Genomic DNA, 25,031 nt, shown 5'->3' with positions numbered 1-25,031 from the left:
TTACTACAGTTTAAAAGACTTTTTTTAAACTAATACATGAACACTGTAGCACTCCATGCAAGCAGGGGCTAAACTGTAGCAACTATCTGCCACATTTGTAGCAAGCAGTGTACTACAGTTTAAAAGCAATTTTTTTATAGATATAGGTGCAGAGCAGAAGGAGGCTCAGAGGCAAGGCACAGAAATGGGACCTGACAGGCTAGGTCAAGAATGGGCGGGGGGGTGTCATGCATCTGGCCACCTTGTTAGTATGCCAGTAAAGGAAACATTTTGTTTTTGTTTGCTTGCTTGTCTTGAATAGAAGAGCTTGATGGGAAAGGGGGGGGGTTGGATCTAACTATAATAAGCCGATCTCAAAAATGCAGAGATCATATAGATCAGCTTAATACAGTGAAGTGCCGTTTTTTGAGTTGGAATGGGTGTGGATTCTAATGTAGTAAGCCAATCTCTAAAATGTGGAGATCAGCTTAATACAGTCAAGTGCTGTTCTTTCTCCGCTCTTCACTGGCAGAGCTGAGGGAGTGGGGCACTGAATTTGCACAGGTCACTAGTAGAGCCAGCTATGCTTCTGCATTGGGGTGAATACTAAAGGTATACAACAGGGTGGCACTGTGAATCATTCAGTAGGAAAGGGTGCAAGGTATGTGGGGGTAAATATGGAGGGGGTATAACAGGCTAGCAGTGTGGAATCCTTTAGAACAAAAGTGTACAAAATACATGGGAGTGAATGCTGAGGTTGTACAGCAGAGTGGCACTATGAATCCTTTAGTAGGAGCTAGTGCAAGGTATGTGGGAGTTAATATTGAGGGGGTATAGCAGGGTAGCAATGTGAATCCTTTAGTAGAAAAGGGTACAAGGTATGTGGGGTGAATAAAGTGGGTGTACATCATGGTAACACTGTGAATATTTTAGTAGAAGAGGGTACAAGATATGTGGGGTGAATACTGTGGGTGCAAAGCAGGGAGGCACTGTGAATATTTTAGCAGAAAGGGTACAATGTATGTGGAATGAATACCGAAGGTGTAGACAGGGCAGTGCCATGAATCCTTTAGTAGAAAAGAGTACAAGGTATGAGGGGTGAATAAAGTGGGTGGTACATCATGGTAGCACTTTGATTATTTTAGTCGACGAGAGTATAAGATATGCTGGATGAATACTGAAAATGTACAGCAGGGCAGCACTGTGAATCCTTCAGCAGGAAAGTTTACAAGGTAAATGTGGTGACTACTAAGGATGCGTAGCAGAGTGCAGTCCACACTAACATAGTGCCGACAAGCACTCACAGCCATGTGAAAGTGCATTTCGTAGCATTCGTTTCTGGGCGCATTTGCTTGCAGTGTGAGCCATGGCTGCTATACTAGTACAAGTAATTGGCAACATACTTAATAAAGTCATCAAAATGCAATGAAGTCATTATCCACTCCTGCTTACTTCTGCCAAACTGCATGTCCATTACGATTCATGGCCTAGAATGGTCTGAGAATAACCAGTTCACTCACCCAGTTAATAAAGTCAGTTAAAATAAACATCATCATATCTATGGCACCCAGCTTCTCAATGTGTTAAACTGCACAGCTCAAATCATTATGCGCCTGAACCGGGAAAATCAACACGTTGATCCAATAATCACAAAAATGGCTAAACAGAAAGATCAATTTTGGAGGTAGGTTAGCATTTATGAAAAACAGATCACTACATTATGTGTGTCAAAATACATGACAATTTCAACTCTAATCATAAAAGTTAAGAGTACTGACTTTAGGTGACATAACTTTCTCAGTATGAACTTATAGGCATGGAAACAACTGTTAAGAATCCAAACTACTACTACATAGGTTTTCTGAAGTAAAAGATAAACACATTAAGGTTCTCAAGTTAAACAGTAGATAAGGGAAGGAAAATGTGACTGCATTTAAGAACGATGTGGAAACTCATATTCATCAAAAACAAAAAATTGCATTTGATAAACCAGGAAATGAGATTAAACAAATAATAGCACATATTTTTAAAAAGGAACCAAATACTGATGGGTCTACTTATAAATATTAAACTTTCACAAGTTTGAATTTCTTATGGTAGAGACCATAAGATCTAATTTGTGAAAGTTCAAAATTTAAATAAAAAAAAAAAAATAAAATCTAAATTTTTTTTATGTTTTTGCAGGGGACAAACTCCCTTCACCCCCCATGTGAGAGGCTGTGCCCCACACACCCCCTGCTAATTAAATATACCAACCCTCGAGATCGCACTACAACGAGAAAGACAGTAAATATACCATTCCGTGTTGTACGACAATTTTCATTTAAATAGTTCGAACTTTTACGAGTTCGATCTTATGATTGAGATAAGAAATTCGAACTTGTGAAAGTTCAAAATTCAGAAGTAGACACACACACACACACACACACACACATATATATATATATATATATATATATATATATACATAGAGAGAGAGAGAGAGAGATGTGTATGTGTGTGTGTGTGTGTGTGTGTGTGTGTGTGTGTGTGTGTGTGTGTATATATATATATATATATATATATATATATATATATATATATATATATATATATATATATATAGATGTATATGTAGTGGTCTATAGAAGGACACAATATTACTCACTTTTATCTATTAGCTTGACAATAGTAGTATTCATTCTTTTAGATCTTGAACTGCTTGCATATTTAATAAACCTTTTTTATGATACCATGAAAAATCTGTTCTAATTCAGTCTTTACCAAATGCTGATACATTTGGATTTTTGACTTAGCAAAGGATAGTATAAATGTGATTTAACATTTATTTGCATAAAGAGCCCACATATTCCTAACATTCCCTTTCCTGCAATTGTTCAGATACATTATAACTTGATAAGTATCAAACAAAACTGTAGGTTAAGAGAAAATAATCAAACATATCTAAACCATTTCAAGTGTCTTGAGTTTGGTACAACAGTTATGAACATCTTGACTACCTGAAAACATCCATTTAATGTGAAAATAGCTTATTAAATACGTACATTAAAAATTACATCCATTTTAAAATCTGTTGTATTTATTTTAGAAACTGTGACAAACTGAGTCTCTTTTATAAGCTAGGACACAGTACTTGCTGAGTGTTGTAGACCTGAGAAGGTCATAGTAGTGGAAAATGAAAACCTTACAACTAGATCTTTCTTTGTAAATCTCTGTCAGACTTACTGCTCCCTTCCCCTTGTGGTGTGAAAAAGGTGCCCATTTTCCAAAAGGGATAAGGAAGAAAGAAGATCATATTTACCCCCCAAAAATGCTAAACTGTCATTACACTGAAAGCAGTGTTTGCTGCACTGGTGAAGCCATACTTAAAATATTAGCCTCACTAACAAGTGAGTGAGATTTTGTGTAACCTATACAATATATGGAAAAGGCTAATTTGATGTCAGCAAGATGTTTTTACAGTATTACAGAAAAGGTCCAACCCATTAGTCTGCACTGGAGTAAACCATAATGTGGTGGTGTGGATATAACACTGGACAGACAAAAGACAGAGACTCATAAGAAGTGAAATCCACTGAGATCTAAGGATGGCTGCCAGGAGGGATCGACAGTTGTCAGCATTAGGAATGTCTTTTACAATGTCTACATAGGTGGCATTGCCATACATGTGGAAGGACAATATGCCTTTTTGTATGTGACACAAAGAAATACAACCAGGTAGATGCATAAGAAACTTTAGAATGGAAAGAAAATGAGTTGGAAAGATAAAATTGGAGGGACAGTCTAAAACATGGTAGCAAAGTTCTCTGTAGGATTTATAAACTAATGTACTGGACAAGCAATAACCTGCAAAAAGTGCAGAAATGTACTGTAAGCAGTAGGCACAAGAGCACAACTAAATCAAAAAGGTGCCAGTTTGGTCAGCCCATATCCAGTTATGTAAAGGTAAAGAAGCAGCAGAGAAGAGAAATGGGAGTTCTAATATGTGCGGGAAGGGAATCATCAGAACAAAACAAGCAATCATCTTCCATCAATATAAACAGCTCTTCATACCTAATCTGGAGGCTTACAGAACACTGTTCATATCACAGTTGCTTGAGCTTCAGTGCCTGAGGTACTAACTATTTTGCTGGTGTTCTTCTCTCCATATAGGAAAGATTTGCTTGTGTCTGGCTGTATAGTGTTTTTGATGTTCTGTGGAACCTCTGCTTTCCACAGGACCCCATAGGAATATCAGGACAGTTTTTATCATTGCTGAATGATCTACCTATATGTGCAGCAACTTTGATATGGGAGGCAATACTTTTTTTGCAAAAGCGTAGCTGGGTATCTTGTGCTCTGCACAATCATAGAGTTGCTGTGCCCCCTCAACCAGAGCTGAAGACAGGAAAAAAAAACCGTCTTTAGCTCTAACTGAAGAGCTACTATGTTTATGCATGGTAGTGCTTTTCTAGTTTTCCTAAATAAAGTATAGTTAAGAGCTAAGCTGGGTACATGTTAGAGTTGCTAACATGCAGGCAGTCTTTTAAATCATTTAAGCAGTCATAATATTAACTGCGGCTGCTTATGATTATCAACACTCAAGTTCAGTGTCGCTGACTTATAGCTAGAAAACCCCAGGCTCAGATGCAGTACCTAATTTCTGGCTAAAAGTATTAACATTGTTACAGGAAGATTTAGCCCTGACTACGAACTGCTTACATGCACACCCCAAAGACACACAAACCTGATTGACAACTGGAAAGATTATATTTCTCATTAACAGTGAACCTGCAAGCTATTCTATAAACTATAGACCAATAACTTGCCTTCTGACAATGTATGAACGATATACTGGAATTATGCTGAAAGAATATAAGGAGAAGGATCAGATGAGAAGGCCAGAAATGTGGAAAAGACATAAATATAGTTGCAAGTACAGAAAACTCCTGGAATAGCTTCATGTTGACCAGGAACTAATGTAGAAATGGTTAAGGAGAGGTGAATTTAAACCAAAAGATGAACGGCTAATATTAGCGGCCCAGGATAGTGAAGTATATACATGTTGGTTTACAAAGTCCATTGAACATGTGGGAGAAACAGACAAATGCAGGTTCTGTAAAACAGAACTGGAAACAGTTGCACATCTTGTTGCAGGTGTAATACACTATTGGCAGAGGGCCTGTATACTCAAAGGCATAATAATGTGGCAGGACTGTTGCACTGTGGATTGCGGAAACATTGCAATATTGAAGTAGCTGAGAAGCATTGGAAACATTATCCACAAAGCATCATAGATAATGATGAAGTTTGCATGACCAGATATAGTACTCCATGAAAATATGACAGAAGTAACATTGATCACTGAAATGTTTACACCCAGTGATTACAATGTCTTACATACAGAGAGACGCAAAGTCATAAAATATCAGGATTTGCAGGCAGAAATGAGGACCGTGTGGAAGAAGGATACTTGTACAGATCCAATAGTTGCAGGAGCAATGGGTCTTATAAAAAAGAATTTACAGTCATATCTAGATATGCTACTGATGCATGTAACTCCATATGAATTGCAGAGGGAGTCAATTCTGGACACATTGGGGGTGCTGCGAAGAGTACTTTTGGCTAACAAAGACTGAAACAATATTAATTTCATGAACTTTAATTGTACTTTGACTTAGGAATGAGGTCCATTCCTGTCATGGTATTAGATATCCCAAAATAGTTAGAGACATTATACTAGTTTTACCATGTCTGCTTATGATTATTGACTCTCAAGCTCCGTGCCACTGACTTGTATGGAATGTTCCGCACCTCTTCTATATTGCTGATTGTGACCAACGAATAACTTGCTCCTGGGGGAATTGTTGCCTTTATTCCATGCTAGGTATGGCTTTCCATTTCTGCTGTTTTTCTTTTTGGTTTATTTTCTTGAAAACCTCATGGTGCCAAAACATATGTTACAAGCATAACTATAGTCGAGCTTTGGGTTTTGAACTATGTTTGCCATGATTTGTGAATCAAAGTTTGTAGCTTGAGAATTCATAGCAGATCCATTCTGTTAACAACATTTTACTATTATATGCAATGGGAAAAGGAAGTACAGAGGACACCAATAAAAAACGTGCATGATCTTCATAGGAAGCCGAATAAAAAGACTTTGATTGGTCAATTTCACAGTAATGGAAAACAAAACAAAACAAAGCTATGACATAAACATTTTGAGCATCATAATTGAATCTGCAGAGCTTAAGTAGGTATATTTACTTTTAAAAAACAGATGTATATGACAACAACTGAACACTACCTGAATGAACACAATGGAACACTTAGGGAAGCTATGAGAATTTGTTTATGGCAAAGATGGTGTATAGCTAAGAGTATTTTACTGTGGAAGTGGTAAAATCAGAAACACTGACATAATTCCGGAAGGCATGATACAGACATAAGGCAATTTTCAGTAGGTGAAAAGAAACAAGAATAATTCCAAGTAAGTTTTGCTGCTTATTCAGACATTAAGAAAATCTATGTATAAGATGGCCTTGTGTTTACTACCTGTTATTTAATTAGAAGCTTACATTTTACCAGATAACCCATTCATCAGCAGATCTTTTCCCTGCACTGGTAGTGAAGAACACAGCACTGAACATGCAATTATCTTGGTTTGTTTTAACACTGCTTTTTATCTCATTTCAATTATATAAATCTCTGTACACAGTAATTAATATGTATATATAGCCTACACTCTATTTTTGGCATGTTATTCTCAGCTATTAGACAGTTACTAATTCTTAATACTAGCTGCTTCTGCAAGAGTTGAAACATTCTCTGTGCAGTCTGTCACCCTTATGATATAACATATGGTCATAAATATTTAGTATAAAAATACTTGCCCTCTCTTTTCTTCCTTTCTTTAGCCATAGGGAGGAACATATAAATATGCACTTCTGAATGTTTTCACTACTGTCTGGTACCATCTGACATTTCTGTGTTACCTTATGGTTGATTTAGACCTTCAGGTCAGGTACTGTTCTTGGGTCTGCACTGCATGCTAAGAGGTACAGTTCTATAGGCCCTAGCTATGATTTGCACACACTGTTAGTATACTATGGATTCATAGTTAAGTAGCAGGATAGCTGCCATTGTGGACCATTTTAAGCCTAGGCAATTTCCCTTAAATGTAAGAGTCAAATCCTGTACCTTGTGGTGGTAAGATTAACACTAATATTTACCTAGGGGTTGGCACATCAGTTTGAAGATGTCAGAATCAAGCCCTGTACCTTGTACTCATGAGTACAATCCCTCCCCCTAATTATTAATATTATTATGGAATTTATTGATCGATTTCATATAATATACAAAATAATGGACCAGTAGTACTTAAACTATCCAGATTGACTTTATTTGTTGTAACTACCGTATTGTTGCAGTCCATATATTTTAGCATAAACAGATAATCTAAGATCACTCCAGCTGTTGCCATTAAATAAGTAATGTAGCACATCAAGACATTTATCTGACACTTTCTCAATATCAGCCAGTCTGTGGGGGTTAGATATTTTGTCTCTGTACCTATGGTAAGGCATGCAATGTTTTCGTTATAAAGTCTTTTGTAACACTAAGCACTGCTTCATACTAGCGCTTACTGTTAAGGTAATCTGTTCAGCTTCACACCTATAATGAGAAGCAGCCACTGTGACTTACACTCCCATGTGATGCTGTACGGTGTATCTCCTCGGTAGCCTTCTTGTTCATCCTTCTGGGACTACAGACTGTAGCTGAATTGACTAGTAATCTGCTTTTGCAAACAATGACTCTACTGCCCCTGTTCTTTATGGTTTCCATTGCTCAGATGCTGTAATCTGTTCTCGGTGTCAGAGATGTGCATAATTCATCTGCACTTCATTGTACAACCAAGACCCAATTCCATGTATACTGTTACAGTCTAAAGCAATCAGATTGGACAGGCTGCTATTATCTTCCTTGGATTCTGGTCTGTGTGCACATCTGACCTTATCTTCCTTGGATTCTGGTCTGTGTGCACATCTGACCTTATCTTCCTTGGATTCTGGTCTGTGTGCACATCTGACCTCTACTTCTATACATTATTATCATTATTACTGGTATTTACTTATTATTTGATTTTCTGCCTTGGATTCTGGTCTGTGTGCACATCTGACCTCTACTTCTATACATTATTGTCATTATTACTGTTATTTACTTATTATTTGATTTTCTGCCCTTCTTGTTACTGTAAGCAGAACATGTTATGTTGCTACTACATCAGTTTCCTAATTTGTTTTTAAAGATTGCATCCCATTTATGTATATTTAATTTCTTTATGCATTGTACATAGTAAGGTATGCAAAAATATGGGATCCTCAGGACCTAACAAAGATTTTGACCTACTGTGCAATGACATATCATTGGTACCTTTTCAGCTTCTTTTCACGCTGTTCTCTTGCTATGGTCCTAACATCTTTTTATCTATACCTTTTATGAAGACAAAACAATACTAGTAGAAAGACAACAAAAATGTTCATCTGGGTTGTAATTAGTGGCACACTGTATTAATAAATTACATTTGCAAGAAATAGTTTAAATTCATATTCCTAGGTACAGTTATGAAAATAGCTGCTGTTTCAGGAACAATAACTTTAAAATTTAGAAGAAAATGCAATGAAAAGTGAAATATCATACTATAAAATTAGGCAGACAGCATACCGTTGCTAATATTCTTCGGCTGATGCATGTATTGGGTGTATACACACACAAACACACATTAATATCTACTATGTGACTGCATACTCATACACATGCATATTTATATTTTAGTGAAATCCAGCTAGTCGAGTTGGCACTCCTTGAAACTTTTTTTTTTAAAATAGGAACAACCCTGTGAAATGCACATGCATTCTTCAGCCTCCTAATTAATAAAAGCAACTTAGAAATGACAAAACCTTGCAGTAAGTTACAAAAGCCTTCACAGATCATTGATTCAATTATTCTAGTTAGTTGAAAAGGGTCTGTCTAAAAAGTGACTTTACTGATTGACCAAATACTACACACATTTATATTTTTATGACGCAAGCTCAATAAACAAAGTGATCTGATTAGTTAACCGGGGTGTATAAAATACATTTCGAACACTTATGAAAAGAAGTCCCCTCACAAAAAAATTAATGCAAACCAAAAAAATGATGCTGTATGGCTAATCCTATCTACTCAATGCCCATTGCAACTTGTGTTATTCTTTATTTATACATGCGCATATCTCTATAAATAAATATATATCTGTGTTCTCAATAATTTTATTCAGGAAATCGTTTCAAACATTGTGAAATGCTACAGATAAACATCCTACCTGACATTTCATTAGCATGTTAAAGAACTCGTCTCCTGGTTCCTGTGGATCAGTATCAGATCGTAGGTGACTCATGTTATTTTGTGTTATCCTCAAACCAGGTAAGTTGCCAACACTGGCCCGTTGATCGTCTAGCCTTCTGCTTTGGGAACTGGCTATCAAGTCAAAAAACTCCTCTGTTTGTGGAGATGCCATTAATGATGAGTGAGCTTTGAAAGAAAACGAAAGTAAGAATTTAGTTAAAATTGATGGTGTATCACATTCCCATCAGTGCTATTACGTTGCAAGATGTTGCACTGAAGATTTTTAGAAACACAAGATCCTGGCTTTTCTTTTCTATATTTTTCTTATTCTGTATTGCTTTAGTCTTCATTTATTCATAGTTTCTTACATGACCTTCATAGTAGTGGTACAGACTGTAGAAAATGTAAGCTGCTTTGGCTATGAAGTACTAAAGAGCAACCCTGACACAGCTGTAATTATATGTCATCACAGCCTACACACAGGTTCAAGCAATTTAAAATCTTCAAGCAAGTAAAAATGTGACCACCTTATGTGGCAGTTTATTTAAAAGTATGGTTACATTTGCACTGCTTCTTCTAGATTAATTTATTTTTCAGAAATACATGTGTTCTAATACATACTAATTTTTGCTGTTAACATTTTTATGAGAATTGTATGCATTTAGTAAGACATGTAGAAGTCAGTACTTAAAATTATACAAGTGTTTTGAAAGAATTGTGTATAAAATGAAGGCAGTGTAATCCACTTTACTTCATAGTTTCCTGCTGAAAGTTTGAAAACACAGTACCTGCAGTTCTTGGAATGGTGGGTTTACTAACTTTAAATAACTATATTTTGGAGTATTCCCTCTTCTCTAAGACACAGTGATCCTAGAGTTACTAAATATAAGTTGTAGGGGTGTGAGGGTGTGGCACCCCAGTAAAACCACTTTGAATGTGTAACAGCATCACTTAATGACAGCCTGTAAACTGTCATACTGATTTTTGTAAGGTAGCATAAAGTTATTATGTACCAACCCAATAACACATTACTACATCACAAGGAAAAAAAAATCCGACAGTTTGACAATTAAAAGCTGTCATGAAGTTACTGCAATTACAATTGTTTAATGAGAGCTTGCAAACTGCCAGACTGCTTGGTGTCCCCTAAAAGCTGATGACCAGTAGACTAGACCTACCCATTCCTTATAAAATAACCAGACTGGGATCGACGTCGTACAATGACTTTAATGGAAACAACGGACAGCCAGTAATCCATAGAATAAAAACAGAAATCTTTTAGCGCTTTCACCCACATATACCAAGGGCATCATCAGAGTAAATCCACAACCTTTTCCAACCTCTTTTAAAGTAAAACATACACACGCCCCCACTCAATCAACCAATCAAAACAATGTCTAAAAACTCATTCATTAATAATATCTAATTCTATAAAAAAAAATTATAAAACATTTATAAAAACAGTTGCATGTATTTATATACACAAATTCATGTTCTCATATTAGTAATTTGTTTTTAAACGTAATTACACCTATATGAACATTGAGTAATTCCATAAAATTTCTATAAATATGTATACTGTATTCTATTTCAGGCATTTAGTTAACCCTGTGCACCATAGACTAAACACTACTATTATCAACAAAACGTAAGTATATGTAAACTTGTTCAATATTGAAATATAGTGTTTGTATATGGTAGTTAAAACTTTTTATATACATTGTGACCTACATTTTAAGATACTCGAAAGTGATATATGTTAATTCCTGGCGACCTAGATGCATTAAGTCTGAGTTGCCAAAGACATTCCTTTACCTCCAGCAGTGTCTTGGCATCTCCTCCTTTATCACTATGTGGAACCCTATCAATAACAAAAAATAAAAACTTTTTGTAGTTGTTACAACCTAAACTATGTACATATAAAGCGTTGGTAGTTTTTTTATTTTTTATGTCTCTTACATGTTCTAGTATTCTTAGTCTTAGTTTTCTAATAGTTTTACCTACATAAAATGTAGGACAACTTAAACATGTGGCAAGATAAACTACCATTTTAGTGTTGCAATTGCAAAACCCAGGACTTCTAATAGTTTTGCTATAGTTGTGAACTGCAACATATGGTCCATTGTTAATGTATTTACATATACTACGTGATCCACATTTATTCATCATAGAATTTTTGTATACATTTTGATTATCAACTGTCTCCATAATTTCCTTTAAATTTTTCCCTCTACTATATGTAAAAGTTGGAGAACTTCCCACTACCGTAGTTATATCATTGGTGAGAACACTGCACCAAGTGTCAAAAATAATGTTTTTGATGGTTCCACTATATGCATTGTATGGCAGGACCATTGCGTGTCTCATACTGTTTGATTTTTTGTCCACAGTGGCCTTTGCTAAAACCATCTTTTAATATTGGTCTATACACTGTCTTCCTTTTCTGCAGTACCTCTAACTTAATATTATTTAAAATATCTTGTGGATAACCTCTTTCTAATAACATGTTAATTAATTTTTTAACTTCTAAGTCATACAAAACATTGTCACTGATAAGTCTCGACAACCTAACCATTTGTCCTTTCATTATATTCTTTTTTTGATAAAATGGATGGCAACTTTGAAAATGTAAAAATGAGTTGGAAAATGTTTTTTTTACAGTATATATTGGATATTAAACCACCATTTTCCTTATCTTTAATTAACAAAATATCCAAAAAGTGACATTTATCTTCGTGTATTTTGTGAGTAAATTTCAAAAATGTGGTACTATTTTCCAGGATGTGTACAAAATCTTCAATCCCTTCCACAGTACCTTTCCAAAAAATTAATTTAATAGAGGTTGGAAAAGGTTGTGGATTTACTCTGATGATGCCCTTGGTATATGTGGGTGAAAGTGCTAAGAGATTTCTGTTTTTATTCTATGGATTACTGGCTGTCCGTTTTTTCCATTAAAGTCATTGTACGACGTCGATCCCAGTCTGGTTATTTTAAAAGTTTATGTTCGTTTGTACTTGCTGCACTTCTGTGAACCTACCCATTCCTCCCTGCCCTTCCTATGGCTCTATTTTCAGCCTAATTATTCATCTTTTGAATGAGTGCAGCAGTATATGTGCCTCTGGTTCTGTGACAGCCCCTTAGTTCATAATGCTAAATGTTGTTGTGTCTTTCGGCTTTTCCCGGTTAGGGGTCGCCACAGCCGAACTCCAGTCCGCCAATGATTGGCAGTAGAGTTTTACGTGCCGAGCTGCCAGCCCTGACTCACAACCTTCAACGAAGGTACACCCATTCATGCATGTCTCCACACAAAAGACGCTCTAACTGAGAATCGAACAGGACAACGTCTTACTGTGAGGTGACAACACTACCGCAGCACCACCACCAGTCTGATAACAGGGTAGTTGGGATACTCCAGATAGCTCTTTCAGCTATAACCAGGGCCCCAGAGGAGCTAAAAACAAAATGTTAAATTATATGAATAGCAGTACTACAATATTTAGTAAAAGAAACACAGCAAAGAAGTTCATTACATTATTCATATTATTTGCATTTTTTAAATTTACATCATCGTGCATCTGCAACAGTGTTGTTCTCAGGACTCTTTGATTAAGTAAGAAGAGGGGAAAGTAAATGTCAACAGGATGTTGCTCAGCAAATTAAGAGCTTAATGCCTTAATGTTCTCCACTAACTTCCAGACCTTTAATGGCTTCTTCATTTTCTCATGAATCACTAAGGTTTACAGTCAGTTAATAATGTCATTCATTAGACTTCCATAGTTCCTGCTGTTCAGCAAATGCATGTTGATGCAAAACCTGTTTTTTTTTTTGTTAACTTTTTAAGTAAATTAGAGTTGTTCAGCTCTTAAGGCTCCGAGCTGCTAATGAACTGCTTCTTGTAATCAGAAGTATAGGGTTTGAATTTTAACACCTCCACTTGCCTACTGTGTAACTTTGTTAGTTATTTCACAGGACAGTTATACTCCTGTGTCACTGCTGAAAAGGAACACTTTGCCCATTGGGTAAACAGCCAAAATACGTTTTCTCATAATTATTTTTGGTTTTGTCCACAATTCTTGAGTGATAATTTTCATGGGTGTTTTGGTCTGTTGCTTGCAATGTTTATGCATTTCTCGCAAGTTGTTGTGGACTGCAGTCACTGAATAATAACAGGCATGGAAGTTTCCGAATTTCTATCCATCAGAAAATGCTTTCTAATGCAAAGTTTGATGTTCTAGCAGATTTTAAGTATATAAGAGAAATATTTAAAATGTCAACCTGATTTTAGTTTTTTTCATCTGTGATTCTTTAGTTAAAAAGTTGAGAGGAAAAAGGGAAGGCGCAAAGGCTCTTTCCCTGATATTTGTGGTTTGTTACTTTTAACATTTGTTGCTTTCTGGTAAAAATGTATAGATTACAGTCACTAAATAATGACAAACATGTCAGACTTCATATCCCTTCAACAAATGTTTGCTAATGCAAAAATCTTCTATACCAGCAAGTTTCTATGTATATAAAGCCAATATGTAAAATTTGTTTCTGCTTTTTAGCATTTGTCTTTTCTTGTGCTAAGAGGCTAGGAGGGCATAGGTGTACAATGGGTTGCACTGTGTAGTTCTCACAGTATCAAGCTGAAATATACTTCTAGGTCATTATTTATGTATTTGTTCATTCATTTGATTTTAAGCAAACATCTGATGTATACCCAGTTATACATGGGATTGTACTCCACAGTCACGTGTGTGTGCGTGTCTAAAAACATCTGGTTTTTGCATCTTAAAATACTTATGCTGTAAAGGAACAAATTGATTATAGTAAACAGGAGGATCATCATACAAGCCATCTTCTTTGGGAAAAGATTAATTTTCAATACATGTGAGTTTCAAGGGAAGAGAAGTTTTGTGTTGTACAAGCTAAGCCTGTTTTCAATTGGGAGTGTTTAGCATGTGACTGTCAGTGTTTTAGTATAAAATTCAAAATAAAAGTTTTTTTAATTAAATGCAAATATCTGTGATCATTGTAAAAATAAATAATAAAACAATACACACACTGATAGTTTTGAAGAGTGTTTGATAGTAATTTGGGAGAGACATCCACGTAATGGGATATTGGTATGATGATGCAGTCTGTTACCCTGCCCTGGACCCCATTTGATCATGATCCAGATCTGGCCACACCTCTCAACTGTCCCGAATTTTGCATACTACCCATGATGTTGTCTCAGTGCAAATATTTACTACTTTCCACTCTACTTGCTACACTCAATGATGCTGCTAATCTAATTTTACGTAAAATATGCGCCCTAAAAATGTCATGTATAGTACTGTTAATACGTCATGTCTTTAAATATGTTGTTGCTAAATATGTTTTGTACTATACTAGATATACTGAACTTTGGCTTGTGATGTTGTGGAGCTTTTCTCCCCAGGCTTCTGCTGAAAAAGGTCTCTTGCTCAGTCAGACAAATGTCATATAAAATAAATAAATAAAATAATGTCAGATTTTAGAATTTCATACTACTTATTCTGAAAATTCAGGTTGACGCAAAGTGCCGTGAATTAGAGGAATATATTAAAATTGTCATTGAGTGTGTGCCTCTTTTTTCCATTATTTTGGCTATTTTCAGAATTCTTCAGAAAAGTTGAGAGGTACAGCTATTACTTGGAGTCTCCCCAAAGATGTTCCAAATTAGGCTTCATAGTTGCTATGGCTAGCCATGTACATAACTTTACAAGCATTCATGTTTCCAACTTCAAGAATGTGGGAACACCTCTGTACCTCCATGCTGTGAATTAATTTTATACAGCAAGCATTTTATATGCCACAATACCCAATATATTTAGTTATCATTTCTTATTTTTGTACTATTACTGTTAGGTACTGCTGACCGATGGACACCGATTCACTCAAAGCATTAAATATTCTGATGTAGATTCTGATAAAATAATCCCTGCAACTTCTCTCTCTAGCTTACAGTCAAACTTTTACACTAACAATTGTTTTCAGTCTGATTTCAATAATAAATTCATTGGGTGAAACATTCTTCTTTCATTTCTTACATATGCTTTCAATCAAAGTGTTTCTTGCCTTTACATGACCTACAGTTTCTTTCTATCTTTTTGCCTCCATACTTGATGATCATATAGTCACCCCCCCCTCCCTTTAGATATGGTCCATTCATTCCCCAGCACTGGGAATTTCACCCAATGTCAGAAACAGCTATCCTGAGGAGGTCATAATTCAGTCAGCCATGAGGGTGCTTTGTGGTCTCAATGGCTTCTTCACAATGAAGGAATTTTGTAACGGAACATACATTAGGAGGAGAAACATGGAAGTTGCATCACCATGGAGGAACACAATGCCTTCTCATTACCTATTTGCAGACCTTCAGTGAGTGCTACCATGAAGCAATGGCCTGGTAGGCCTAAAGCCCACCACCAGACTGTGCATTGGCATCACCATTCCTTCTCTTAGGGATTGTGGTAGTGTACCATCATCTCTGTCCCACCTTCTCCTCAAGAAGGGCAAAGCCATCTTTCCCTGTCATCTCTATCAAGCACCAGTTCTTTTACTCAAACCTGCTATAGTCAAGGCTTTATTCCCCAACTCCACATATCTGAAAAATTGACTTACTATCACACATTTCCTTTCTCATACCTATAACTACACCCAGAATAAGATGCTTTAATTTTAATTGGGCTGCTTCTTCAAGATATTGTCTTAGATGCTTCATGCCCTTCTGTGTAATTATTTCCAACATCATAGAGTTTTACTTTTGCACTTCAGTCTCCCACTGTTTTCAGCCACAGTTATAATATAGCATTTCCATTTCTTTGGTAAATTAACTGCACACTAGTAATTTCATAAATCCATCGTTTTGTTGAAAGTCTGTTCTAATTATTTCAGTGGTCTCCCTTTTAATTGGTCATCTGTAATGCCAAAATCTTTTGCCTCTGATGAATGAAGCACTCGCCAAATTCAAAGTAGCTTGTTCTATCCTATAACTTGGTTGCATATGCAACAAGTTTCCTATACAGTTTGACTTCTTGAAAAATGTAAATGACTGATACATGGAATATGTTTTTTTGGCCCACAATATGTTGGAAATCTCTCTCTCCTGCTAACATCTCCCTCTTCTCTTCTTTGACAGTGAATGTATTAACTACTTTTACGACTTCTCCCCCTAACACTGCCTATTGTATTTATTTTTTTGTTTTGTTTTGTTTTCTGCAATATTACTTGCTGTGAGATAAACTGCTGGATCCATAGCGTCTCATTTTTTGACATGTTTACTTTGCAGCTTGATAGACACTGGTGGTTGCTATGGTTTCATAATTTAAAAGAAAGTACAGGCTGGTGTTAACACAAAAAGTGAAAAGACAGATTTGTGGTTAAACGGCTATATGTAAACAATACTGAAAATTTAGATGTAATAGTGGATTGTTATCTGAAAAATTCAGAAGGTGACAAATGTGATACTAGCTCACTGGAGTGCCACTTGTCATGACTGTGGCTGTACATATACCTCACAGAAGAAAGGATGGTCTTCATTTCCTAGCACACCCAGCAATTCAAAAAGCATTTCTGGTACCATGGACTTCTTTTTTACTCTGATGCCATGTAAGATACTGATGCTGATGTAGTCATAAGACACAAGGAAGTAATGACGTTTCTAATTCAAGTACATGGGAATGGAAAACAATATGCACTACATCCCTGTTAGGAATAACATTATGTCTCAAAACCATACACCACTAATCCCTGTCTTTAACACACCATGGAAGAATGAGGTAGCAACTGACAACTGAAAAATGTCATTCCATGTTAATAGTTAACATTGCAGGAATGACTTTTAAAGGACAGAATTATTGAGCATGTCATGATTAGTGAAGATAAAGATCCAAGCCACTATGGATTCACAATGAGAAAATAGAATTCATGAAATAAATCCAGTACATTTATTTGGCTAACTCAAAAAATGAATATAGACTGTCTGTGATGTAGCTTAATTACATTTTTGTAAAGCTTGTGACACTGTTCTGTGTGGAAAAACTGCAATACAAGTCAGACAGTTCTACATATGGTGACTATGTGACTAGTGTCTTGAGATGAAGTTGGCAGGATAACAAGACAGAGAGGACAATACCAAAATGAATTTACGATGAAGATGAAGTAGTGCAAGAGAATGTACTACACATTTGAGATATCTCTCCATATCTCTTCGACATGCATGAAAACAACAATTACAAAAAGATAGCCATAGCATCCATTTACATCCCTCCAGGAAACAACTTCCCCACCCTAGAACAATTTCTCACCTGGACCTCACAAGCCATTTTCTATGAAACCATAATATTGAGAGATGTTAATATCGACTGGGAAGCAACATCCTCTGACCCTCTCAACTTTAGCATAAACCGCTATGGCTTCTCTCAACTTATCAAGACCCCTATCAGTTTGAATACACAAACTGATTCTAGCTCCGCACTCGACTGGATACTTACATCTAATCCTAATCTATATCACATCCCCTGTACACTACCTGGCACCCTAAGTGATCATCTTCCCACTTGCATCCAATGACACTCCCTCCAATCCAGTAAATCTCACCACGTCTTAGAATGCTGCAAACTCACTAATTTCAACTCAGACTCATTTAACCAAATGCTCTCTGCAATAAACTGGTCCTTCCTCCATCACCTCTCCCTGGAAGAAGCTACCCTATAATTGAACAGCATCTTCCTACATACCCTAAACTCTCTGACTCCCATTGGTAAAATAACAATCAAATCTAACTATGCCCCATGGCTCACACAATCTACGCACTCTTTTATGTATGAGAGAGACAGTGCATGGAAAGACTGGCTAAAAACCAAGTCCCCCACCCACCTTCAGAGTTATGAACAACTCCATAACCTAACCAAAAAACAGTTCAGCTATGACAAGAAAAATATCTACCAAAAGCCATTAACAAACTCCCACTCAAATCCCAAAAAATTCTGGAACTCTGTCAACAAATTACTTCACCCAGGCAAACCCTCTTCACCAAACCCTTGCCCAAATACCTCTGATATTGACACAGCCACCTTCATTAACTCTTTCTTCATCAACACCTTCAAAAACCTCTCTCAATCTGACCAACCCCCCACTAACATAACCCCTCTCTTTTCACATACCCACCCATCCTCCTCCTCCTCCTCCTCCTCCTCATTTAAGCCTGTCCCCACTGCCTACATAAAACCACTTCTCAGAAAACTCAAAACTTGTTTCCCATCTGCCAACAACCTACCACCCATCTTCCTAAAACTAGGTGCAAACTCCATTGCCTACCCTATATCTATACTTATCAACAGATTAATAAAAGAATCTGTAGTATCTGGAAGCTCTACAGCATACCCATACACAAAGGAGGACACTTCACAGACCCCTACAACTTTTGACCGATAACCATTCTGTCTCCACTATCTAAAATACTGGAGAATGCATTCACAAGCAACTATTAGACTATCTGCACCAAGAAAATCTACTCACACCCACCCAAGACGGCTTTCACCCTAACCACAACACATCTACTTCTCTACTATCTTTTATTCAGGCCATTGACAAAGTCCATGACAGTAACAGACTCACCTCTTGCCTTTTTCTTGATCTCTCTAAGACTTTTGACATGGTATCTCATAAACTTCTGGCTAAATTTACTGACCTCAACCTCTCTAACTCCACTATTTCCTGGTTCTCCAGTTACCTCTCTAACCAACTTCAGTCAGCCAGATGAGATAATGCTCTCTCCCCATTCCTTCCAGTCCAAACTCCACAAGGCTCCATACTTGGACTCTTACTTCTCAATATCTTCATTAACAACCTGTACACATCTGTCCCCCATTCCACACTCATACAATAAGCTGACAACTCTACAATCATTTCTTCCTCTGAAAATCTCTCTCATCTTCACACCCTCACCCAAAAATCCTTCCACTCTGTCAAACAATGGCTAACAACCAATTTCTTCTGAATCCTAAAAAAAACAAGCTCCTCTTATTCCTTCCTAAATCCCTCTCTCATTCTAAAACTAACTTCACCATTACCTCACTAAATAACACAATAATCAAAGTGAAGCCTCGCACAATACTGCTAGGAGCAACACTTGAAGATCAACTAAAATTTGACATCCACAGCCAACAAGCCACCAAAAAACCCATAAAAATTAGGGTTACTTTACAGGAACAAAAAATTCCTCACTAATGAATCTAAAATCAGTCTAGCACAAGCCTTCCTTCTGCCTACTCCATGCTGCCCCAGTCCTAGCAAACCTACAAACCAATCTTATGAACAAGCTTGAATTCACTTACAACAAAACTGCAAGATTTGCAGCAAACCTACCCTATCACTCACACCACTGCTTAGCTTTAAAAAACCTACAGTGGCTAGAATTCCCCCAAGTCCTCCTAACCCCGTTACACCTAGCTCACTTCATTCTCTACAAACCTACCTCTTGCCCAGTGCTTTCTTCAATTATAACTCCTTATACTCCCAACCGTACTCTTAGAAGGTCAGATCAACAGATCTTGGAAATCCACAAACTCAATAAGACCATAGACAAACAAATTGTACAGCTACTCTGTTGCTAACTTCTGGAACAAACTGCCTCTGTTCTTAAGAATTACACCTGACACAAACTGCTTCAAAAATCCTTAAAACTCTTCCTGCTAAACAAAAGGACTTGCACATGCCACAGCCCAACATAAAGTACCTGTCCCATACCGAACCCCTACCTAGATAGCCATTAATAACTCACTACCTTACTCCCAAGCAAAAAACGTTCACACAAAACTATGCATTTGGCTTTGTACGCTACTAATACTTTCTCTCTGCTCAAACTTATCCCTATACTTGCAACAATCTAACTCATTTCTAACTCCTACTATACACTAACATTTTAAATCTGCCTCAGAACTTAGTTACACCTATTCCTGGTTGAAATGTAACTCTGAATGTAATCAACTGACTGTATGTAAATATTGCTGAGCTAAGATTTGCCTATGTTAAATGATGATGTATTTTTTTTTTAAATATATACACATTGGAGCTTTTCTCCGCGGGTCTGTGCCCAGTCAGACTAACCCGGTCAACAAATGTCAAAATAAATAAAATAACACTGCAAAGCTTCTGAACTGAAATAGATACATCTGTGCAGTTGTAAGAAGGATCTAAAAAATGAGCTTGTTTCACTGCAAAAAGTGCAACATTATACAACTGGATAACAAAATCCTAAATGAAAATGATATACATGGTGGTGAGATATTGAGCATCAAAACTCTATAAGGACAAAGATTGTCTAGCAGTATGCAGTCAGTGTCACATGTCAGGAAGGAAAGCTTGCAGTATGCAGTCAGTGTCACATGTCAGGAAGGAAAGCTTGCAGTATGCAGTCAGTGTCACATGTCAGGAAGGAAAGCTTGCAGTATGCAGTCAGTGTCACATGTCAGGAAGGAAAGCTTGCAGTATGCAGTCAGTGTCACATGTCAGGAAGGAAAGCTTGCAGTATGCAGTCAGTGTCACATGTCAGGAAGGAAAGCTTGCAGTATGCAGTCAGTGTCACATGTCAGGAAGGAAAGCTCGGAGATGGCTGCGGTACACAGTAAGAAGAGTCTTAATCTTCCTGTGTGCATACAGTAAAGATGGCACACCCGAAGACAGAAACAGGATGATTCACAGGTGATGCTAGCAGGCAGGTTTATAGACAGGGGTCTGGGTGCATGGAATTGGGTTCTCCTATGCTTCATTGAGTTATAACTCTACAAAGAGTAAACCAGACTGAAAAAATGGTAAAACCTTCAACTCATCAAAACATTTTTGAAGGGGAGTAAACACCTGCACTATCCACATCCCCTCAATTAAATATACTAACTGCACAGCCAGTCAGCCATGGAGAAAGTAGAACATAAAACTGCTGATGTACACACAGAAATCTCAACAGCACTGATTTTGTATGGTAAGCACTGCTAACTGGAATCATCATTGGTGAATATAAACACAGTGAAACCTCAGCCAAGTGTAATTTGACAATTACTAGGTTACTGCATAGAAAAGTCTCCTTCAATAAATAGTAGAATCAAAGTTGAAAAGTAACTCTACTATGGCACAGAAAGAAAAAAAGACATTGTTTAACAAAGACATGAAAATTATGCACTACTTAAGAAGAAGAACAAATTAGGTGGGTCAAACAGTTCACATCATCTGGCAATTTCTATGTTGCAATTAAAATGTTCTAGACAACTTTTACACCAACACCATTTTTCTTGTACCTTGCACATGATGCATGGTAGCACAAACCCCATTTATCTCAGCAGAAAATAAATTACATACAATCTGTTCAACCTTTGGAGGGTCAGACGCAAGTCTCATGGCATGAACACATGCAAGGACTTTCTATAGTGCTCATTCTTCAATGATCTATTACAAGTTAGGCTCTGCATCCATCAAAGTTGATAGGTTAATATCTGAGGTTCTGCAGTAAGATCCCATTTTTTGTAGTATAACATATCAGTGGTTATGAAATTGAAAGTGCTAACTTATATTCTATTAAAATTATACTTAATTTAAATTGGCACAACTTAACATAACTACAAGCTGTGTTGTGCAATGGGGCAATGTTACATCCTCTTCTTTAACAGTCTGTGATGATAGAGTTAGAATACATAAGTAAAGGGGTGTGGGAGTTCAGAGGTGTTTGTGCCCCTCTAGAAACAGCTTGCAGCTGTGCTAAGGGACCAACAACAGTGAAGTTAAGATTTAAGCTGTTCATTTCTATAAAGAGTTCTTCAGCACTTCGGGATTTGGTGAATTATTTTGAACTATGTTTTAAGCTACAATTGCTAAAACGATAATTTTAGTATTTTAATACTTAACCATTATTAGTAAACACTTTTAATTGAAGATTTATAATGCGAGTTAACTCAATAAACATTATTAACAAAAAACTTTACATTAAATTTTATAATACAAATGCTATTCTAAAACACTGAATTTATTTTCTACCAATATATAAACAGTAGTTTAAAACCAGCCTCTGCAGCTCCTACACCACCTTTAATAATTACCTTCATCTATATCTCTTCTTACTCTTAGCACAAGTGAACAGTTCATAGCTACTTCTGAAATGATTCAGGAAACTCTGATTAACCCTAGTAACATTTTCTTTACCCCTAAAAGTAAACATGGAAAAACTACATTTATTTCACTTGATACTTTGTAGCCTGTTACCATTTTGCTAAATTTAAGTATACCTCATTGTTTAAATCTGTTTTAATTACTGCGTGAATATGTATGCATGCCCCTTTGAAATTTAAAAACCGAGCTGTGGCTAAACTGGATGGGTTTGTGATCAGACTACTATTTTGGTCAACAAGTGAGTTAATTAAAAACAGAGTAGTCATTTATAGATTATATAAAGAAATACATGGTTCAGAAAAAGTTACTTATAGCAAAGGACTGCAGCAATATGTGCTAATTTATGATAAAAATATTGAACTAAGTTTTTAGCAATAACATATGATCAATAAATGTTATGTTTACCCATTTCACTGAACTACTGGACTTGGTAATGCACAGGTACAATACTAACAGACACTATAATTAAAAAAAAAGTCACTGTACATAATAATAAATGTAACTTTGAAAATGTCAAAAATGTTCTTGCAAAATTTAACAAAGAACTCAGGTTCCTAATCAAATCAATCAAACAGATATTTGGTAAAAATAGTCACCCAGGCAAAAGACAACAGTAAGGCTTTCTTTAACTATCTTGGAAACCTCTGAAACTATGCCGAGCACTGCACAGAGGTAGCAATACATGATATCACATACTCAGACCTTGAGGACATAGCCAATCTACTAGAGGACAGATTTAGACTTAACTTTACCCCTCTCTATCCCCCTACATTCCCACATCATGTACACATCTGCACTCCCTTCAAATCTCTGAACAATTAGTCATCATACCCTTTTCCAAGGCCAGGAACATTGCTTTTGGGGGGCCAGATAGCACACCAGTTTACCTAGCCACCAACATGAGTCAGGACCAGTCACACTCCCTACAGAAGCTATTCAGTATCAGCCTCTGCATTCCCATGAAGATTTTAGCCCATATAATGACCAAACCAGCATTACATGTTACCCCATCCACAAGGGACAAAGGTGCTAAACCTGGGATGAAGCTGTGGTTTCCCATTCCTTCATCCAGATTATATTTTAATAGAGTGAGGGAAGAAGTCTGCTTTATATGGTGAGAAGATGTTTCTAAAAAAAGGGGTGTTCTCTGTGATACCTGCAACATGTTCTACTTATGTTGTACAGCAGATTGAGATCTTTTCTGCAGGTGTTCATTCCACTGGTGGATGTGCACTAGATCTGATAGGATAGGACTTGTTGTAACTCTGTACCTGAGGCAGAGATTGCCCCTCAGTAGCCTTTATGACACTGAGAGGAGAGGCAAGGCATTAAGATGGTCAGTGTAGCTTTTATGATTTATGCCCTTGATTTTCTTGGTGAGAAAGCAGTGTGGTCACTCAAGTTGTGTTAAATGTTTGGATAGGTAAATACAGAAGAGAGCATTTTTAATCAATGATCGGCCTAATAAAACTATAAAACTATTCTCTCATTGTTGTTCCTTTACATTTTATGTAACAATCTCACTAACTGCCTGAGTATTTATCTCTTATTTGAAAACTGTTGTATACCTGTCATCCACTTTGAATTTTATTCCCTTGTATATAATTGTACTTAGTTACTTTTATAATACTATTGTATAAGTATTTTTCTGGAGATTTTCTCCTTGGGTCTCCACTCAAAATGGGCTTGAGCTCAGATGGGCCAACCCAGTTAACAAATGTCAAATAAATAAATAATAAGTGGTGAATACAGTGGAATGATCACATCCCTGGACCTAAACGCCATACCATTACTAATAATGTGCTCAAAGAAAAAAAGTTTTCTTACAACAGTGGGTACATGATAATCAAAGGACACTTTGTCATCCACATAGGTTCACAGGTTCCTACCTACCAGCTCTGTTTTCGGAGATCTGCTGTTAATGTCATCCTTATTTCACAGGCTTGATTTACCAACTGGCTCACAGATAAAGTGCAGATAACCAAATTATAGGAAATTACCTCCACAGAGAGGACAGTCACCAGTGGAGTCCACCAGGGTTCTATGCTGGGGCATCTCCTGTTTGGCATCTACTTTTTTGAAGTAAAGGTCAATACCAAATGGCTCTGGGTGACTAAGTCTGCAGATGATTTCAAGCTAGGAGAAGTCAGTGAATCCCCAAATGATTTAGCCATCCTGCAGGAAGGTTTGTTTCAAATAAATAACTAGTGTCAAAATCATGGACTGAAATTAAATGTCAAGGTATGCATTATAGTATCCTTTGGGAAATCATCTACCCAGAAAAGCCACCACATTGATGATACGCCCTTAAAAGTTGACCCACGTGTTCAGAATTTGGGAATGTATGTGAAGAGTGACCTAATTTTTGACCAATGTGCATCTGTTGCTGTAAGAAAGGCCTATATTGTACAGCTTATAATCAAATAAACTGTGTCTAGATCTAGGGATGTCATTATCCCCCTTTACTCAGCCCTCATTAAGCCAGTCACTGAATATAATGCTCCCTTTAACATGCATCT

The 25,031-nt window shown here is 36.7% G+C and overlaps 1 protein-coding gene across 2 annotated transcripts in view; it reads right to left on the bottom strand.

The window, feature by feature from the left end:
• Positions 1-25,031, bottom strand: part of GPSM1 (G protein signaling modulator 1) — a 2,081,362-nt gene that overhangs the window by 52,302 nt on the left and 2,004,029 nt on the right. For both annotated transcript variants that reach the window (XM_044058046.1, XM_044058047.1), the window contains one exon: positions 9,323-9,531. In XM_044058046.1, coding sequence (XP_043913981.1) covers positions 9,323-9,531 — 209 coding nt within the window. The remainder of the gene's footprint in view (positions 1-9,322; positions 9,532-25,031) is intronic.

Source organism: Protopterus annectens, chromosome 16.part0 (genome assembly GCF_019279795.1).
Source record: "Protopterus annectens isolate FY-2018-M chromosome 16.part0, PAN1.0, whole genome shotgun sequence".
Taxonomy (NCBI): Eukaryota; Metazoa; Chordata; order Ceratodontiformes; family Protopteridae; genus Protopterus; species Protopterus annectens.
The sequence above is the reverse complement of the archived record's forward strand: the minus strand, read 5'-3'. Positions and strand labels throughout refer to the sequence as shown.